General features: G+C 53.9%; 1 protein-coding gene across 4 annotated transcripts in view; it reads left to right on the top strand.

Moving 5' to 3' along the window:
• Window positions 1–16,783, top strand: part of IL11RA (interleukin 11 receptor subunit alpha) — a 210,470-nt gene that overhangs the window by 110,486 nt on the left and 83,201 nt on the right. For all 4 annotated transcript variants that reach the window (XM_088458419.1, XM_088458421.1, XM_088458420.1 and 1 more), the window contains exons 3-4: window positions 1,387–1,447; window positions 3,526–3,692. In XM_088458419.1, the coding sequence (XP_088314545.1) occupies window positions 1,387–1,447; window positions 3,526–3,692 (228 nt within the window). The remainder of the gene's footprint in view (window positions 1–1,386; window positions 1,448–3,525; window positions 3,693–16,783) is intronic.

Genomic DNA, 16,783 nt, shown 5'->3' with positions numbered 1-16,783 from the left:
CATGAGAATTACTGTTTCTTTTCTACACCAGATGTCACTTACATTGTGAGCACGAGAGAACTGGGCTTTATAGCTGGTTTAAAGCTGGCCACACACTAGACCAACTTTCATCCAACCAGCCAACTAGCTGATTTGTTGGAATGAAAATCTGGTAACGTATGGGAGTAACTGACAATCAGCAATTTGCTCCTAAATGCCAGAAAACAGATGAAAATGGCGTCAGACAAGTTTGTTAAATGTTTTATCTAAACAATTTGTTCAAACAACAGTTTTTATCCCTTTTCCGGTGTTTGGGAGCAAATTGCTGATTGTCATTTGCTTTCATCCCTTACCAGATTTTCATTGCAACCAATCAACTAGTTGGATGGTTGGATGTAAGTTGGTCTAGTGTCTTGGTGGCTAACCTTGACACTCCAGATGTTGTGGAACTACATATCCCAGCATGCACTGCTACCATTTTGCTATTAGGGCATGCTAAAACTGTGGCAAGGTATGCTGGGATATGTAGTTCCACAACATCTGGAGTGTCAAGGTTAACCACCACTGGTCTAGTGTGTGGTCAGCTTAAGGCTATCTATCTATCTATCTAATATCTATCTACGAAATGTTATTGCTCCTGCAAATGCTAAAATATACAGAAATTGGGTTCTTGCAGCTCAAATTCATTACTGACCATGGCCCTGATTCAGAGCCGGACGCTCTGACCAGAGCGCTCGCTCTGAATCAGGGCCCACCTCCATAAATATGGAGCGTCCCCCTGGACGCTCGTATAGCTGTGGGTCACCACCCACAGCATATACGAGCGTGCAGGATGATGGTCGCGATGGTCTTGACCATTGCGACCATCGCCACTGCGAGCAGAAGCCTGCAGTTGAGTTTCTCAACCGCAAGGCCAGGAGTGATTTTGGCTCTATCAGAGCCAAAATCACTCCCACTGACATCACTAGTGATGTCAGTGGGGCCGGCTTCTGACGGTAGGCATTCCCTTGGGAACACCCCCGTCAGGGAGGCATGCCCCCGGCACGCCCACCAAAGGGGGCGTGCTGTCAATCAACATCGACAGCACGCCCACTTTGATCAGACACAACGAGCGAAGGAAAGTCCTTCGCTCGTCGCGTCTCGTGCATGCGCACGACGGAGCTCCCTCCGTCGTGCGCATGCGCAGTGCAGACCATCGACACACTTGTGAGCGGACAGCCGCTCGCGAGTGGGTCTGAATCAGGGCCCATATTCAGAAGAATAAAATGAAAATATACTTGATGTAGAGTTAAGATGTACTGTATGTTATATACATACTGTATATATGCACTGTATGTAACTAGTCTTTAAGTATCCCTACTTGGGGCATGTTTAGACTGCTATGAATAAATGTCATCTATCTTTCAGGTGTCGTATATGGGAGAATTGGAGACAATGTTACCTTAACGTGTGACAGCAGAAATGACAGGTGAGACTGTAATGTGGTGCATATAGGATAAATATTTACGTGCAGGCTCCTTAATGCAGCGGGACTAGAAGATTGTATAGAACATAGTTATAATATCATCAATAAAAGGTACATTAGCTGGAAGATAATAACATGGCATCACACTTTCCATCATTTACACATGAAAAATCATTACAAAATTCATCATCATGGGCCGTTACAGTCCTATAATGATCCCCATGTACATCAGGTCACCATTGGCAAGGACAGCAATGCGCTTAGTTCCCTTCACCGTCTCACCCTTTGTGATCATTGTACGTGTGGGACCATTTCCATACTATCCACTGATTTTCGTCTCCAGTTGTTAGACGACCTTTGACATCATGTTTGGCTTTTATTGTATGTATTTGAACTGGAAACCTTCTTGGTGTTGGTTTGTAGGGTTCTGGGTGATGGAGAATTGGCAGATGAGACACTGGGCGGGATGCACTATCCTCAAAAATGCGGTCCAGGAGGTTTGACCACGTTCCCCATACGCATCCAGCGCCGGAAAGTGAAACTCTCTGGAGCTTGTAACCCATAGGTGACGCCATTTATAGATCTATAGACGGTGTTGCCTGATAAAAGCCTATGGGCTTCTAACCAGAGACTTCTCCAAGAGAGGTTCAATAGGATCCCACCTAGTGTCCCCTGCGGCTTTTGCATGCGCAGAAGGACTCCCGGGTCATAACTCTGGAAGTCCTCACACATTTGTAGTTTTAATCGCAAATCTTCTTGCATATGGCTTTAATAAACTCTGCTATGTATGTGATCAGTGGTGTGATACATCCCACCCAATGTGAGCATGGTGCAGCTTTGCCGTTATGTGAGCACGGTGCAGCTTTGCCTTTATGTGAGCACGGTGCAGCTTTGCCTTTATGTGAGCACGGTGCAGCTTTGCCTTTATGTGAGCACGGTGCAGCTTTGCCTTTATGTGAGCACGGTGCAGCTTTGCCGTTATGTGAGCACGGTGCAGTTTTGCCTTTATGTGAGCACGGTGCAGTTTTGCCTTTATGTGAGCACGGTGCAGTTTTGCCTTTATGTGAGCACGGTGCAGTTTTGCCTTTATGTGAGCACGGTGCAGTTTTGCCTTTATGTGAGCACGGTGCAGCTTTGCCTTTATGTGAGCACGGTGCAGTTTTGCCTTTATGTGAGCACGGTGCAGTTTTGCCTTTATGTGAGCACGGTGCAGCTTTGCCTGTATGTGAGCACGGTGCAGTTTTGCCTTTATGTGAGCACGGTGCAGTTTTGCCTTTATGTGAGCACGGTGCAGATTTGCCTTTATGTGAGCACGGTGCAGCTTTGCCGTTATGTGAGCACGGTGCAGCTTTGCCGTTATGTGAGCACGGTGCAGCTTTGCCTTTATGTGAGCACGGTGCAGCTTTGCCTTTATGTGAGCACGGTGCAGCTTTGCCGTTATGTGAGCACGGTGCAGCTTTGCCGTTATGTGAGCACGGTGCAGCTTTGCCTGTATGTGAGCACGGTGCAGCTTTGCTTTTATGTGAGCATGGTGCAGCTTTGCCTTTATGTGAGTATAGTGCAGCTTTGCCGTTATGTGAGCACGGTGCAGCTTTGATGTTATGTGAGCACGGTGCAGCTTTGCCTTTATGTGAGCACGGTGCAGCTTTGCCTTTATGTGAGCACGGTGCAGCTTTGCCGTTATGTGAGCACGGTGCAGCTTTGCCGTTATGTGAGCACGGTGCAGCTTTGCCTGTATGTGAGCACGGTGCAGCTTTGCTTTTATGTGAGCATGGTGCAGCTTTGCCTTTATGTGAGTATAGTGCAGCTTTGCCGTTATGTGAGCACGGTGCAGCTTTGATGTTATGTGAACACGGTGCAGCTTTGCTAGCGCTCACTCAACCCTACATGTAGGCGGCAACTTTCTTAAAACTCCTTTCGAAGTGTGATAAATCTGTGACGCAATAAACAAAGGATGATTCCCAGTGATGAAACATTGCTGTTCTCAGTGATCCCTATAATGCACCTTATATATACAGCCGTAGCAGGTCGTGGGCACAGAGCTCCGTCCACTTATAATGTGACTCTTCTTTATTTTGCAGTTCGGCGACTGAGTGGAGATACAATGGGTCCCTACATATCCCATGGGGCTTCCTCACTAATCTAGGAGACCTACACCTTCCAAATGTTAGACATTCAGTGATGGGGAACTATACCTGCCACAGCCAGGCGGGGGAGCTCCTGCGCTCTGTGCTGCTAAAGCTGGGATGTGAGTACAAATGATAATCCCTGGGATGTATAGAGAGATGGCTGGTGTCAGGGCCGTGTGAGGGCCAGGCACATGTATGGTATATATATGTATGTATATGTAATACAAGGAACATTTCCCATCTACAATATCTGTGATCAGTTGTTGGGTGGGTAAAGCATTGAGCAGTATCATTCCAATATCAAGGAATGTTACTGATACCCTAACGGATGCTGATACATTACTAGTCATAATGATGTTTCTGAATTTATCGATCTTTGCATCTAGGGCCTGTGTCAGTACTGATTGTACATCTGATTGCAATTGCGATTTTGTGCGGAACGCAGCGGCGACAATATGCTAATTTTCCAATGCTCAGCCAGCATAAAGACCCCTACATCTGCATTCCCACATCCGTCCAATGTCGCTCTTCTGTGTAATCATCGATACCATCGATGCACATCGACCACACACGCAGCACTGGTGACTTGTTTGAGGACGCCAGTTGGTAAAGTGCACACAGCGTGGACCAGGACACAAAAGACTGGGGGGGAGATCAGCTAAGCTCTGCAAAGTGATACATTAGAAAGTGATAAACTACCAACCAATCACCTCCTAAAAATCACGTTACAGGCTGTGTTTGAGAAATATCAGTTAGTAGCTGATTGGTTGGTAGTTTATCACTCTCCACTTTATCCCTTTCCAGAGCTTAGTACACCTGCCCCTGGGTCTGAGCGTAAGGTCTGTGGTCATAAACGGCATCTGGCGCGGAACGGAGTGTGGGCAGCCTTGTTCAGTCCCACAGATGGGCAACAGTGCTTCCAATTAATGTATAATCTGAATCGGGGACCAATTCAGATCTGTGTCTCTGTTTCTCTCCTATTCTACCCCTCTGTCTCTCGCTATTCTACCCCTCTGTCTCTCGCTATTCCCCCCTCTGTCTCTCGCTATTCTCCGCCTCCCCCTGTTTCTCGCTATTCTCCCCCTCTGTCTCGTCCTATTCTCCGCCTCCCCCTGTTTCTCGCTATTCTCCCCCTCTGTCTCGTGCTATTCTCTCCCTCTGTCTCTCGATATTCTCTCCCTCTGTCTCTCGCTATTCTCTCCCTCTGTCTCTCGCTATTCTCTCCCTCTGTCTCTCGCTATTCTCTCCCTCTGTCTCTTGCTATTCTCTCCCTCTGTCTCTCGCTATTCTCCGCCTCCCCCTGTTTCTCGCTATTCTCCCCCTCTGCTTCGTGCTATTCTCCGCCTCCCCCTGTTTCTAGCTATTCTCCCCCTCTGTCTCTCGATATTCTCTCCCTCTGTCTCTCGATATTCTCTCCCTCTGTCTCTCGCTATTCTCTCCCTCTGTCTCTCGCTATTCTCCCCCTCTGTCTCTCGCTATTCTCTCCCTCTGTCTCTCTCGCTATTCTCTCCCTCTGTCTCTCTCGCTATTCTCTCCCTCTGTCTCTCTCGCTATTCTCTCCCTCTGTCTCTCTCGCTATTCTCTCCCTCTGTCTCTCTCGATATTCTCTCCCTCTGTCTCTCTCGATATTCTCTCCCTCTGTCTCTCTCGATATTCTCTCCCTCTGTCTCTCGCTATTCTCCCCCTCTGTCTCTCGCTATTCTCCCCCTCTGTCTCTCGCTATTCTCTCCCTCTGTCTCTCGATATTCTCTCCCTCTGTCTCTCGATATTCTCCCCCTCTGTCTCTCGCTATTCTCCTCCTCTGTCTCTCGCTATTCTCCCCCTCTGTCTCTCGATATTCTCCCCCTCTGTCTCTCGATACTCTCCCCCTCTGTCTCTCGATACTCTCCCCCTCTGTCTCTCGATACTCTCCCCCTCTGTCTCTCGCTATTCTTCCCCTCTGTCTCTCGATATTCTCTCCCTCTGTCTCTCGCTATTCTCTCCCTCTGTCTCTCGATATTCTCTCCCTCTGTCTCTCGATATTCTCCCCCTCTGTCTCTCGCTATTCTCTCCCTCTGTCTCTCGCTATTCTTCCCCTCTGTCTCTCGATATTCTCCCCCTCTGTCTCTCGATATTCTCCCCCTCTGTCTCTCTATATTCTCCCCCTCTGTCTCTCGCTATTCTCCCCCTCTGTCTCTCGCTATTCTCCCCCTCTGTCTCTCTCGATATTCTCCCCCTCTGTCTCTCGATATTCTCCCCCTCTGTCTCTCGATATTCTCCCCCTCTGTCTCTCGATATTCTCCCCCTCTGTCTCTCGATATTCTCCCCCTCTGTCTCTCGATATTCTCCCCCTCTGTCTCTCGATATTCTCCCCCTCTGTCTCTCGCAGGTGCGAAAAGTCTTTGTTAAAAAAAACGGGGATACGTTTTCACCACTGTTTAGGTGGTGAAAAAAAAAGTGCAGAATTGGGGTGCAGAAAAAAATAAATAGCCTGCAGCCTTGAGAATGTCAAAAATGTAAATAAAATTTCCTCAGGACACCCCAAAAAATGTGCTTTCATTTTAAGGGTGAAAAAAATGCTGGGGGAACAAACTTAACAACTCCTCAGGAGGGGTCCCCATGTATGCGGCAGGTGTTTTCTAGAATACGGGTGGTTGCGGCGGGTGCATTTTTGAAGAATTTTTAAAAGTAATTTTAGGGACTTAAAAATATGCTTGCACCCATTTTCATGTACCCCAATTTGATGGGCACAGTTATTTAAAAAAAAAAGAAAAAGAAAAATGTGTTATTCTTCACAGGCGCATTTATTCACCTGCCGCGGCTATTTAGAAACCCTAATTACCTTCAGCAGGCCAAATCAGGGGGTACCCATAGTGATCCCACATGTCAGACCATCTTTAGGGGGGTGCCAGAATGATTTCCCAAAAATAGACAGGACTTTCCATACTTACCTTACCGCCGGGTCCCGTTTTCGCCGGATCCTAATTAAATGCAGGGATAAGAGGGCACGCGCCCGATATTTTATCCCTGCAAAAACCGACAATGAAGACGAAAAGTCCTTCCTCAGACTTTTCGCCCAATATTGAATATGGCCCTTAATGTTGCTATTATGTGCAGTACATTTTATGCAGAGTGACAGAGTCCTTAGGAATAACCAGGAATGTTTATTTAACTGTGACAGATTTTCAACACTTGTGTGTGGCAGAGCGGAAGAGCCACTCAGACATGGCGTTTATGAGTCAGCGCAGTGATTGTACATAACTGCGAGTGCGTCCACGCTGCCGGGACCTCTGTGTGTTCATACGTAAACTTCCCAGACATAAACACTTCTCTGTCCCTGGAATGTGATTTGTTTGTCAACGTCATTTACTGTTTGATGTCCTTACCCGCAGGAAGCTGTCCCTTGTCCCCTTATGTTACATCAGGCAGAGCCCATGTGCCCGTATTACAGGAGGCGGCAGTGCCATCACCCGCAGGAAGCTGTCCCTTGTCCCCTTATGTTACATCAGGCAGAGCCCATGTGCCCGTATTACAGGGGGCGGCAGTGTCCTCACCCGCAGGAAGCTGTCCCTTGTCCCCTTATGTTACATCAGGCAGAGCCCATGTGCCCGTATTACAGGGGGCGGCAGTGTCCTCACCCGCAGGAAGCTGTCCCTTGTCCCCTTATGTTACATCAGGCAGAGCCCATGTGCCCGTATTACAGGGGGCGGCAGTGTCCTCACCCGCAGGAAGCTGTCCTTTGTCCCCTTATGTTAATTCAGGCAGAGCCCATGTGCCCGTATTACAGGGGGCGGCAGTGTCCTCACCCGCAGGAAGCTATCCCTTGTCCCCTTATGTTACATCAGGCATAGCCCATGTGACCGTATTACAGGAGGCGACAGTGTCATCACCCGCAGGAAGCTGTCCCTTGTCCCCTTATGTTACCTCAGGCAGAGCCCATGTGACCGTATTACAGGGGGCGGCAGTGTCCTCACCCGCAGGAAGCTGTCCCTTGTCCCCTTATGTTACATCAGGCAGAGCCCATGTGCCCGTATTACAGGGGGCGGCAGTGTCCTCACCCGCAGGAAGCTGTCCTTTGTCCCCTTATGTTAATTCAGGCAGAGCCCATGTGCCCGTATTACAGGGGGCGGCAGTGTCCTCACCCGCAGGAAGCTATCCCTTGTCCCCTTATGTTACATCAGGCATAGCCCATGTGACCGTATTACAGGAGGCGACAGTGTCATCACCTGCAGGAAGCTGTCCCTTGTCCCCTTATGTTACCTCAGGCAGAGCCCATGTGCCCGTATTACAGGGGGCGGCAGTGTCATCACCTGCAGGAAGCTGTCCCTTGTCCCCTTATGTTACCTCAGGCAGAGCCCATGTGACCGTATTACAGGGGGCGGCAGTGTCCTCACCCGCAGGAAGCTGTCCCTTGTCCCCTTATGTTACATCAGGCAGAGCCCATGTGCCCGTATTACAGGGGGCGGCAGTGTCCTCACCCGCAGGAAGCTGTCCCTTGTCCCCTTATGTTACATCAGGCAGAGCCCATGTGCCCGTATTACAGGAGGCGGCAGTGTCATCACCCGCAGGAAGCTGTCCCTTGTCCCCTTATGTTACATCAGGCAGAGCCCATGTGCCCGTATTACAGGGGGCGGCAGTGTCATCACCCGCAGGAAGCTGTCCCTTGTCCCCTTATGTTACATCAGGCAGAGCCCATGTGCCCGTATTACAGGGGGCGGCAGTGTCATCACCCGCAGGAAGCTGTCCCTTGTCCCCTTATGTTACATCAGGCAGAGCCCATGTGCCCGTATTACAGGGGGCGGCAGTGTCATCACCCGCAGGAAGCTGTCCCTTGTCCCCTTATGTTACATCAGGCAGAGCCCATGTGCCCGTATTACAGGGGGCGGCAGTGTCATCACCCGCAGGAAGCTGTCCCTTGTCCCCTTATGTTACATCAGACAGAGCCCATGTGCCCGTATTACAGGAGGCGGCAGTGCCATCACCCGCAGGAAGCTGTCCCCTTATGTTACATCAGGCAGAGCCCATGTGCCCGTATTACAGGGGGCGGCAGTGTCATCACCCGCAGGAAGCTGTCCCCTTATGTTACATCAGGCAGAGCCCATGTGCCCGTATTACAGGGGGCGGCAGTGTCCTCACCCGCAGGAAGCTGTCCCTTGTCCCCTTATGTTAATTCAGGCAGAGCCCATGTGCCCGTATTACAGGGGGCGGCAGTGTCCTCACCCGCAAGAAGCTATCCCTTGTCCCCTTATGTTACATCAGGCAGAGCCCATGTGCCCGTATTACAGGGGGCGGCAGTGTCATCACCAGCAGGAAGCTGTCCCTTGTCCCCTTATGTTAATACAGGCAGAGCCCATGTGCCCGTATTACAGGGGGCGGCAGTGTCATCACCTGCAGGAAGCTGTCCCTTGTCCCCTTATGTTACATCAGGCAGAGCCCATGTGACCGTATTACAGGGGGCGGCAGTGTCATCACCCGCAGGGAGCTGTCCCTTGTCCCCTTATGTTACATCAGGCAGAGCCCATGTGCCCGTATTACAGGGGGCGGCAGTGTCATCACCAGCAGGAAGCTGTCCCTTGTCCCCTTATGTTAATACAGGCAGAGCCCATGTGCCCGTATTACAGGGGGCGGCAGTGTCATCACCTGCAGGAAGCTGTCCCTTGTCCCCTTATGTTACATCAGGCAGAGCCCATGTGCCCGTATTACAGGGGGCGGCAGTGTCATCACCCGCAGGAAGCTGTCCCTTGTCCCCTTATGTTACATCAGGCAGAGCCCATGTGCCCGTATTACAAGGGGCGGCAGTGTCATCACCCGCAGGAAGCTGTCCCTTGTCCCCTTATGTTACATCAGGCAGAGCCCATGTGCCCGTATTACAGGGGGCGGCAGTGTCCTCACCCGCAGGAAGCTGTCCCTTGTCCCCTTATGTTACATCAGGCAGAGCCCATGTGACCATATTACAGGGGGCGGCAGTGTCATCACCCGCAGGAAGCTGTCCCTTGTCCCCTTATGTTAATACAGGCAGAGCCCATGTGCCCGTATTACAGGGGGCGGCAGTGTCATCACCCGCAGGGAGCTGTCCCTTGTCCCCTTATGTTACATCAGGCAGAGCCCATGTGCCCGTATTACAGGGGGCGGCAGTGTCATCACCAGCAGGAAGCTGTCCCTTGTCCCCTTATGTTAATACAGGCAGAGCCCATGTGCCCGTATTACAGGGGGCGGCAGTGTCATCACCTGCAGGAAGCTGTCCCTTGTCCCCTTATGTTACATCAGGCAGAGCCCATGTGCCCGTATTACAGGGGGCGGCAGTGTCATCACCCGCAGGAAGCTGTCCCTTGTCCCCTTATGTTACATCAGGCAGAGCCCATGTGCCCGTATTACAAGGGGCGGCAGTGTCATCACCCGCAGGAAGCTGTCCCTTGTCCCCTTATGTTACATCAGGCAGAGCCCATGTGCCCGTATTACAGGGGGCGGCAGTGTCCTCACCCGCAGGAAGCTGTCCCTTGTCCCCTTATGTTACATCAGGCAGAGCCCATGTGACCATATTACAGGGGGCGGCAGTGTCATCACCCGCAGGAAGCTGTCCCTTGTCCCCTTATGTTAATACAGGCAGAGCCCATGTGCCCGTATTACAGGGGGCGGCAGTGTCATCACCCGCAGGGAGCTGTCCCTTGTCCCCTTATGTTACATCAGGCAGAGCCCATGTGCCCGTATTACAGGGGGCGGCAGTGTCATCACCAGCAGGAAGCTGTCCCTTGTCCCCTTATGTTAATACAGGCAGAGCCCATGTGCCCGTATTACAGGGGGCGGCAGTGTCATCACCTGCAGGAAGCTGTCCCTTGTCCCCTTATGTTACATCAGGCAGAGCCCATGTGCCCGTATTACAGGGGGCGGCAGTGTCATCACCCGCAGGAAGCTGTCCCTTGTCCCCTTATGTTACATCAGGCAGAGCCCATGTGCCCGTATTACAAGGGGCGGCAGTGTCATCACCCGCAGGAAGCTGTCCCTTGTCCCCTTATGTTACATCAGGCAGAGCCCATGTGCCCGTATTACAGGGGGCGGCAGTGTCCTCACCCGCAGGAAGCTGTCCCTTGTCCCCTTATGTTACATCAGGCAGAGCCCATGTGACCATATTACAGGGGGCGGCAGTGTCATCACCCGCAGGAAGCTGTCCCTTGTCCCCTTATGTTACATCAGGCAGAGCCCATGTGCCCGTATTACAGGAGGCGGCAGTGTCATCACCTGCAGGAAGCTGTCCCTTGTCCCCTTATGTTACATCAGGCAGAGCCCATGTGCCCGTATTACAGGGGGCGGCAGTGTCATCACCCGCAGGGAGCTGTCCCTTGTCCCCTTATGTTACATCAGGCAGAGCCCATGTGCCCGTATTACAGGGGGCGGCAGTGTCCTCACCCGCAGGAAGCTGTCCCTTGTCCCCTTATGTTACATCAGGCAGAGCCCATGTGCCCGTATTACAGGGGGCGGCAGTGTCATCACCCGCAGGGAGCTGTCCCTTGTCCCCTTATGTTACCTCAGGCAGAGCCCATGTGCCCGTATTACAGGGGGCGGCAGTGTCCTCACCCGCAGGAAGCTGTCCCTTGTCCCCTTATGTTACATCAGGCAGAGCCCATGTGACCATATTACAGGGGGCGACAGTGTCATCACCCGCAGGGAGCTGTCCCTTGTCCCCTTATGTTACATCAGGCAGAGCCCATGTGCCCGTATTACAGGAGGCGGCAGTGTCATCACCTGCAGGAAGCTGTCCCTTGTCCCCTTATGTTACATCAGGCAGAGCCCATGTGACCGTATTACAGGGGGCGGCAGTGTCATCACCCGCAGGGAGCTGTCCCTTGTCCCCTTATGTTACATCAGGCAGAGCCCATGTGCCCGTATTACAGGGGGCGGCAGTGTCCTCACCCGCAGGAAGCTGTCCCTTGTCCCCTTATGTTACATCAGGCAGAGCCCATGTGCCCGTATTACAGGGGGCGGCAGTGTCCTCACCCGCAGGAAGCTGTCACTTGTCCCCTTATGTTACATCAGGCAGAGCCCATGTGCCCGTATTACAGGAGGCGGCAGTGCCATCACCCGCAGGAAGCTGTCCCTTGTCCCCTTATGTTACATCAGGCAGAGCCCATGTGCCCGTATTACAGGGGGCGGCAGTGTCCTCACCCGCAGGAAGCTGTCCCTTGTCCCCTTATGTTACATCAGGCAGAGCCCATGTGCCCGTATTACAGGGGGCGGCAGTGTCCTCACCCGCAGGAAGCTGTCCCTTGTCCCCTTATGTTACCTCAGGCAGAGCCCATGTGCCCGTATTACAGGGGGCGGCAGTGTCCTCACCCGCAGGAAGCTGTCCCTTGTCCCCTTATGTTACATCAGGCAGAGCCCATGTGCCCGTATTACAGGGGGCGGCAGTGTCATCACCCGCAGGGAGCTGTCCCTTGTCCCCTTATGTTACCTCAGGCAGAGCCCATGTGCCCGTATTACAGGGGGCGGCAGTGTCCTCACCCGCAGGAAGCTGTCCCTTGTCCCCTTTTGTTACATCAGGCAGAGCCCATGTGCCCGTATTACAGGGGGCGGCAGTGTCCTCACCCGCAGGAAGCTGTCCCTTGTCCCCTTATGTTACATCAGGCAGAGCCCATGTGCCCGTATTACAGGGGGCGGCAGTGTCCTCACCCGCAGGAAGCTGTCCCTTGTCCCCTTATGTTACATCAGGCAGAGCCCATGTGCCCGTATTACAGGAGGCGGCAGTGCCATCACCCGCAGGAAGCTGTCCCTTGTCCCCTTATGTTACATCAGGCAGAGCCCATGTGCCCGTATTACAGGGGGCGGCAGTGTCCTCACCCGCAGGAAGCTGTCCCTTGTCCCCTTATGTTACATCAGGCAGAGCCCATGTGCCCGTATTACAAGGGGCGGCAGTGCCATCACCCGCAGGAAGCTGTCCCTTGTCCCCTTATGTTACATCAGGCAGAGCCCATGTGCCCGTATTACAGGGGGCGGCAGTGTCCTCACCCGCAGGAAGCTGTCCCTTGTCCCCTTATGTTACATCAGGCAGAGCCCATGTGCCCGTATTACAGGGGGCGGCAGTGTCCTCACCCGCAGGAAGCTGTCCCTTGTCCCCTTATGTTACATCAGGCAGAGCCCATGTGCCCGTATTACAGGGGGCGGCAGTGTCATCACCCGCAGGAAGCTGTCCCTTGTCCCCTTATGTTACATCAGGCAGAGCCCATGTGCCCGTATTACAAGGGGCGGCAGTGTCCTCACCTGCAGGAAGCTGTCCCTTGTCCCCTTATGTTACATCAGGCAGAGCCCATGTGCCCGTATTACAGGGGGCGGCAGTGTCCTCACCCGCAGGAAGCTGTCCCTTGTCCCCTTATGTTACATCAGGCAGAGCCCATGTGCCCGTATTACAGGGGGCGGCAGTGTCCTCACCCGCAGGAAGCTGTCCCTTGTCCCCTTATGTTACATCAGGCAGAGCCCATGTGCCCGTATTACAGGGGGCGGCAGTGTCCTCACCCGCAGGAAGCTGTCCCTTGTCCCCTTATGTTACATCAGGCAGAGCCCATGTGCCCGTATTACAGGAGGCGGCAGTGCCATCACCCGCAGGAAGCTGTCCCTTGTCCCCTTATGTTACATCAGGCAGAGCCCATGTGCCCGTATTACAGGGGGCGGCAGTGTCCTCACCCGCAGGAAGCTGTCCCTTGTCCCCTTATGTTACATCAGGCAGAGCCCATGTGCCCGTATTACAGGGGGCGGCAGTGCCATCACCCGCAGGAAGCTGTCCCTTGTCCCCTTATGTTACATCAGGCAGAGCCCATGTGCCCGTATTACAAGGGGCGGCAGTGTCCTCACCTGCAGGAAGCTGTCCCTTGTCCCCTTATGTTACATCAGGCAGAGCCCATGTGCCCGTATTACAGGGGGCGGCAGTGTCCTCACCCGCAGGAAGCTGTCCCTTGTCCCCTTATGTTACATCAGGCAGAGCCCATGTGCCCGTATTACAGGGGGCGGCAGTGTTCTCACCCGCAGGAAGCTGTCCCTTGTCCCCTTATGTTACATCAGGCAGAGCCCATGTGCCTGTATTACAGGAGGCGGCAGTGCCATCACCCGCAGGAAGCTGTCCCTTGTCCCCTTATGTTACATCAGGCAGAGCCCATGTGCCCGTATTACAGGGGGCGGCAGTGTCCTCACCCGCAGGAAGCTGTCCCTTGTCCCCTTATGTTACATCAGGCAGAGCCCATGTGCCCGTATTACAGGGGGCGGCAGTGTCCTCACCCGCAGGAAGCTGTCCCTTGTCCCCTTATGTTACATCAGGCAGAGCCCATGTGCCCGTATTACAGGGGGCGGCAGTGCCATCACCCGCAGGAAGCTGTCCCTTGTCCCCTTATGTTACATCAGGCAGAGCCCATGTGCCCGTATTACAAGGGGCGGCAGTGTCCTCACCTGCAGGAAGCTGTCCCTTGTCCCCTTATGTTACATCAGGCAGAGCCCATGTGCCCGTATTACAGGGGGCGGCAGTGTCCTCACCCGCAGGAAGCTGTCCCTTGTCCCCTTATGTTACATCAGGCAGAGCCCATGTGCCCGTATTACAGGGGGCGGCAGTGTCCTCACCCGCAGGAAGCTGTCCCTTGTCCCCTTATGTTACATCAGGCAGAGCCCATGTGCCCGTATTACAGGAGGCGGCAGTGCCATCACCCGCAGGAAGCTGTCCCTTGTCCCCTTATGTTACATCAGGCAGAGCCCATCTGCCCGTATTACAGGGGGCGGCAGTGTCCTCACCCGCAGGAAGCTGTCCCTTGTCCCCTTATGTTACATCAGGCAGAGCCCATGTGCCCGTATTACAGGGGGCGGCAGTGCCATCACCCGCAGGAAGCTGTCCCTTGTCCCCTTATGTTACATCAGGCAGAGCCCATGTGCCCGTATTACAAGGGGCGGCAGTGTCCTCACCTGCAGGAAGCTGTCCCTTGTCCCCTTATGTTACATCAGGCAGAGCCCATGTGCCCGTATTACAGGGGGCGGCAGTGTCCTCACCCGTAGGAAGCTGTCCCTTGTCCCCTTATGTTACATCAGGCAGAGCCCATGTGCCCGTATTACAGGGGGCGGCAGTGTCCTCACCCGCAGGAAGCTGTCCCTTGTCCCCTTATGTTACATCAGGCAGAGCCCATGTGCCCGTATTACAGGGGGCGGCAGTGTCCTCACCCGCAGGAAGCTGTCCCTTGTCCCCTTATGTTACATCAGGCAGAGCCCATGTGCCCGTATTACAGGGGGCGGCAGTGTCCTCACCCGCAGGAAGCTGTCCCTTGTCCCCTTATGTTACATCAGGCAGAGCCCATGTGCCCGTATTACAGGGGGCGGCAGTGCCATCACCCGCAGGAAGCTGTCCCTTGTCCCCTTATGTTACATCAGGCAGAGCCCATGTGCCCGTATTACAAGGGGCGGCAGTGTCCTCACCTGCAGGAAGCTGTCCCTTGTCCCCTTATGTTACATCAGGCAGAGCCCATGTGCCCGTATTACAGGGGGCGGCAGTGTCCTCACCCGCAGGAAGCTGTCCCTTGTCCCCTTATGTTACATCAGGCAGAGCCCATGTGCCCGTATTACAGGGGGCGGCAGTGTCTTTCACCCGCAGGAAGCTGTCCCTTGTCCCCTTATGTTACATCAGGCAGAGCCCATGTGCCCGTATTACAGGAGGCGGCAGTGCCATCACCCGCAGGAAGCTGTCCCTTGTCCCCTTATGTTACATCAGGCAGAGCCCATGTGCCCGTATTACAGGGGGCGGCAGTGTCCTCACCCGCAGGAAGCTGTCCCTTGTCCCCTTATGTTACATCAGGCAGAGCCCATGTGCCCGTATTACAGGGGGCGGCAGTGTCCTCACCCGCAGGAAGCTGTCCCTTGTCCCCTTATGTTACATCAGGCAGAGCCCATGTGCCCGTATTACAGGGGGCGGCAGTGTCCTCACCCGCAGGAAGCTGTCCCTTGTCCCCTTATGTTACATCAGGCAGAGCCCATGTGCCCGTATTACAGGGGGCGGCAGTGCCATCACCCGCAGGAAGCTGTCCCTTGTCCCCTTATGTTACATCAGGCAGAGCCCATGTGCCCGTATTACAGGGGGCGGCAGTGTCCTCACCCGCAGGAAGCTGTCCCTTGTCCCCTTATGTTACATCAGGCAGAGCCCATGTGCCCGTATTACAGGAGGCGGCAGTGCCATCACCCGCAGGAAGCTGTCCCTTGTCCCCTTATGTTACATCAGGCAGAGCCCATGTGCCCGTATTACAGGGGGCGGCAGTGTCCTCACCCGCAGGAAGCTGTCCCTTGTCCCCTTATGTTACATCAGGCAGAGCCCATGTGCCCGTATTACAGGGGGCGGCAGTGTCCTCACCCGCAGGAAGCTGTCCCTTGTCCCCTTATGTTACATCAGGCAGAGCCCATGTGCCCGTATTACAGGGGGCGGCAGTGTCCTCACCCGCAGGAAGCTGTCCCTTGTCCCCTTATGTTACATCAGGCAGAGCCCATGTGCCCGTATTACAGGGGGCGGCAGTGCCATCACCCGCAGGAAGCTGTCCCTTGTCCCCTTATGTTACATCAGGCAGAGCCCATGTGCCCGTATTACAAGGGGCGGCAGTGTCCTCACCTGCAGGAAGCTGTCCCTTGTCCCCTTATGTTACATCAGGCAGAGCCCATGTGCCCGTATTACAGGGGGCGGCAGTGTCCTCACCCGCAGGAAGCTGTCCCTTGTCCCCTTATGTTACATCAGGCAGAGCCCATGTGCCCGTATTACAGGGGGCGGCAGTGTCCTCACCCGCAGGAAGCTGTCCCTTGTCCCCTTATGTTACATCAGGCAGAGCCCATGTGCCCGTATTACAGGAGGCGGCAGTGCCATCACCCGCAGGAAGCTGTCCCTTGTCCCCTTATGTTACATCAGGCAGAGCCCATGTGCCCGTATTACAGGGGGCGGCAGTGTCCTCACCCGCAGGAAGCTGTCCCTTGTCCCCTTATGTTACATCAGGCAGAGCCCATGTGCCCGTATTACAGGGGGCGGCAGTGTCCTCACCCGCAGGAAGCTGTCCCTTGTCCCCTTATGTTACATCAGGCAGAGCCCATGTGCCCGTATTACAGGGGGCGGCAGTGCCATCACCCGCAGGAAGCTGTCCCTTGTCCCCTTATGTTACATCAGGCAGAGCCCATGTGCCCGTATTACAAGGGGCGGCAGTGTCCTCACCTGCAGGAAGCTGTCCCTTGTCCCCTTATG

This window comes from Taudactylus pleione, unplaced genomic scaffold (genome assembly GCF_031769625.1).
Source record: "Taudactylus pleione unplaced genomic scaffold, aTauple2 ptg000830l, whole genome shotgun sequence".
Classification (NCBI taxonomy): Eukaryota; Metazoa; Chordata; class Amphibia; order Anura; family Myobatrachidae; genus Taudactylus; species Taudactylus pleione.
Note: the sequence above shows the minus strand (reverse complement) of the source record. Positions and strands in the feature narration are given on the sequence as shown.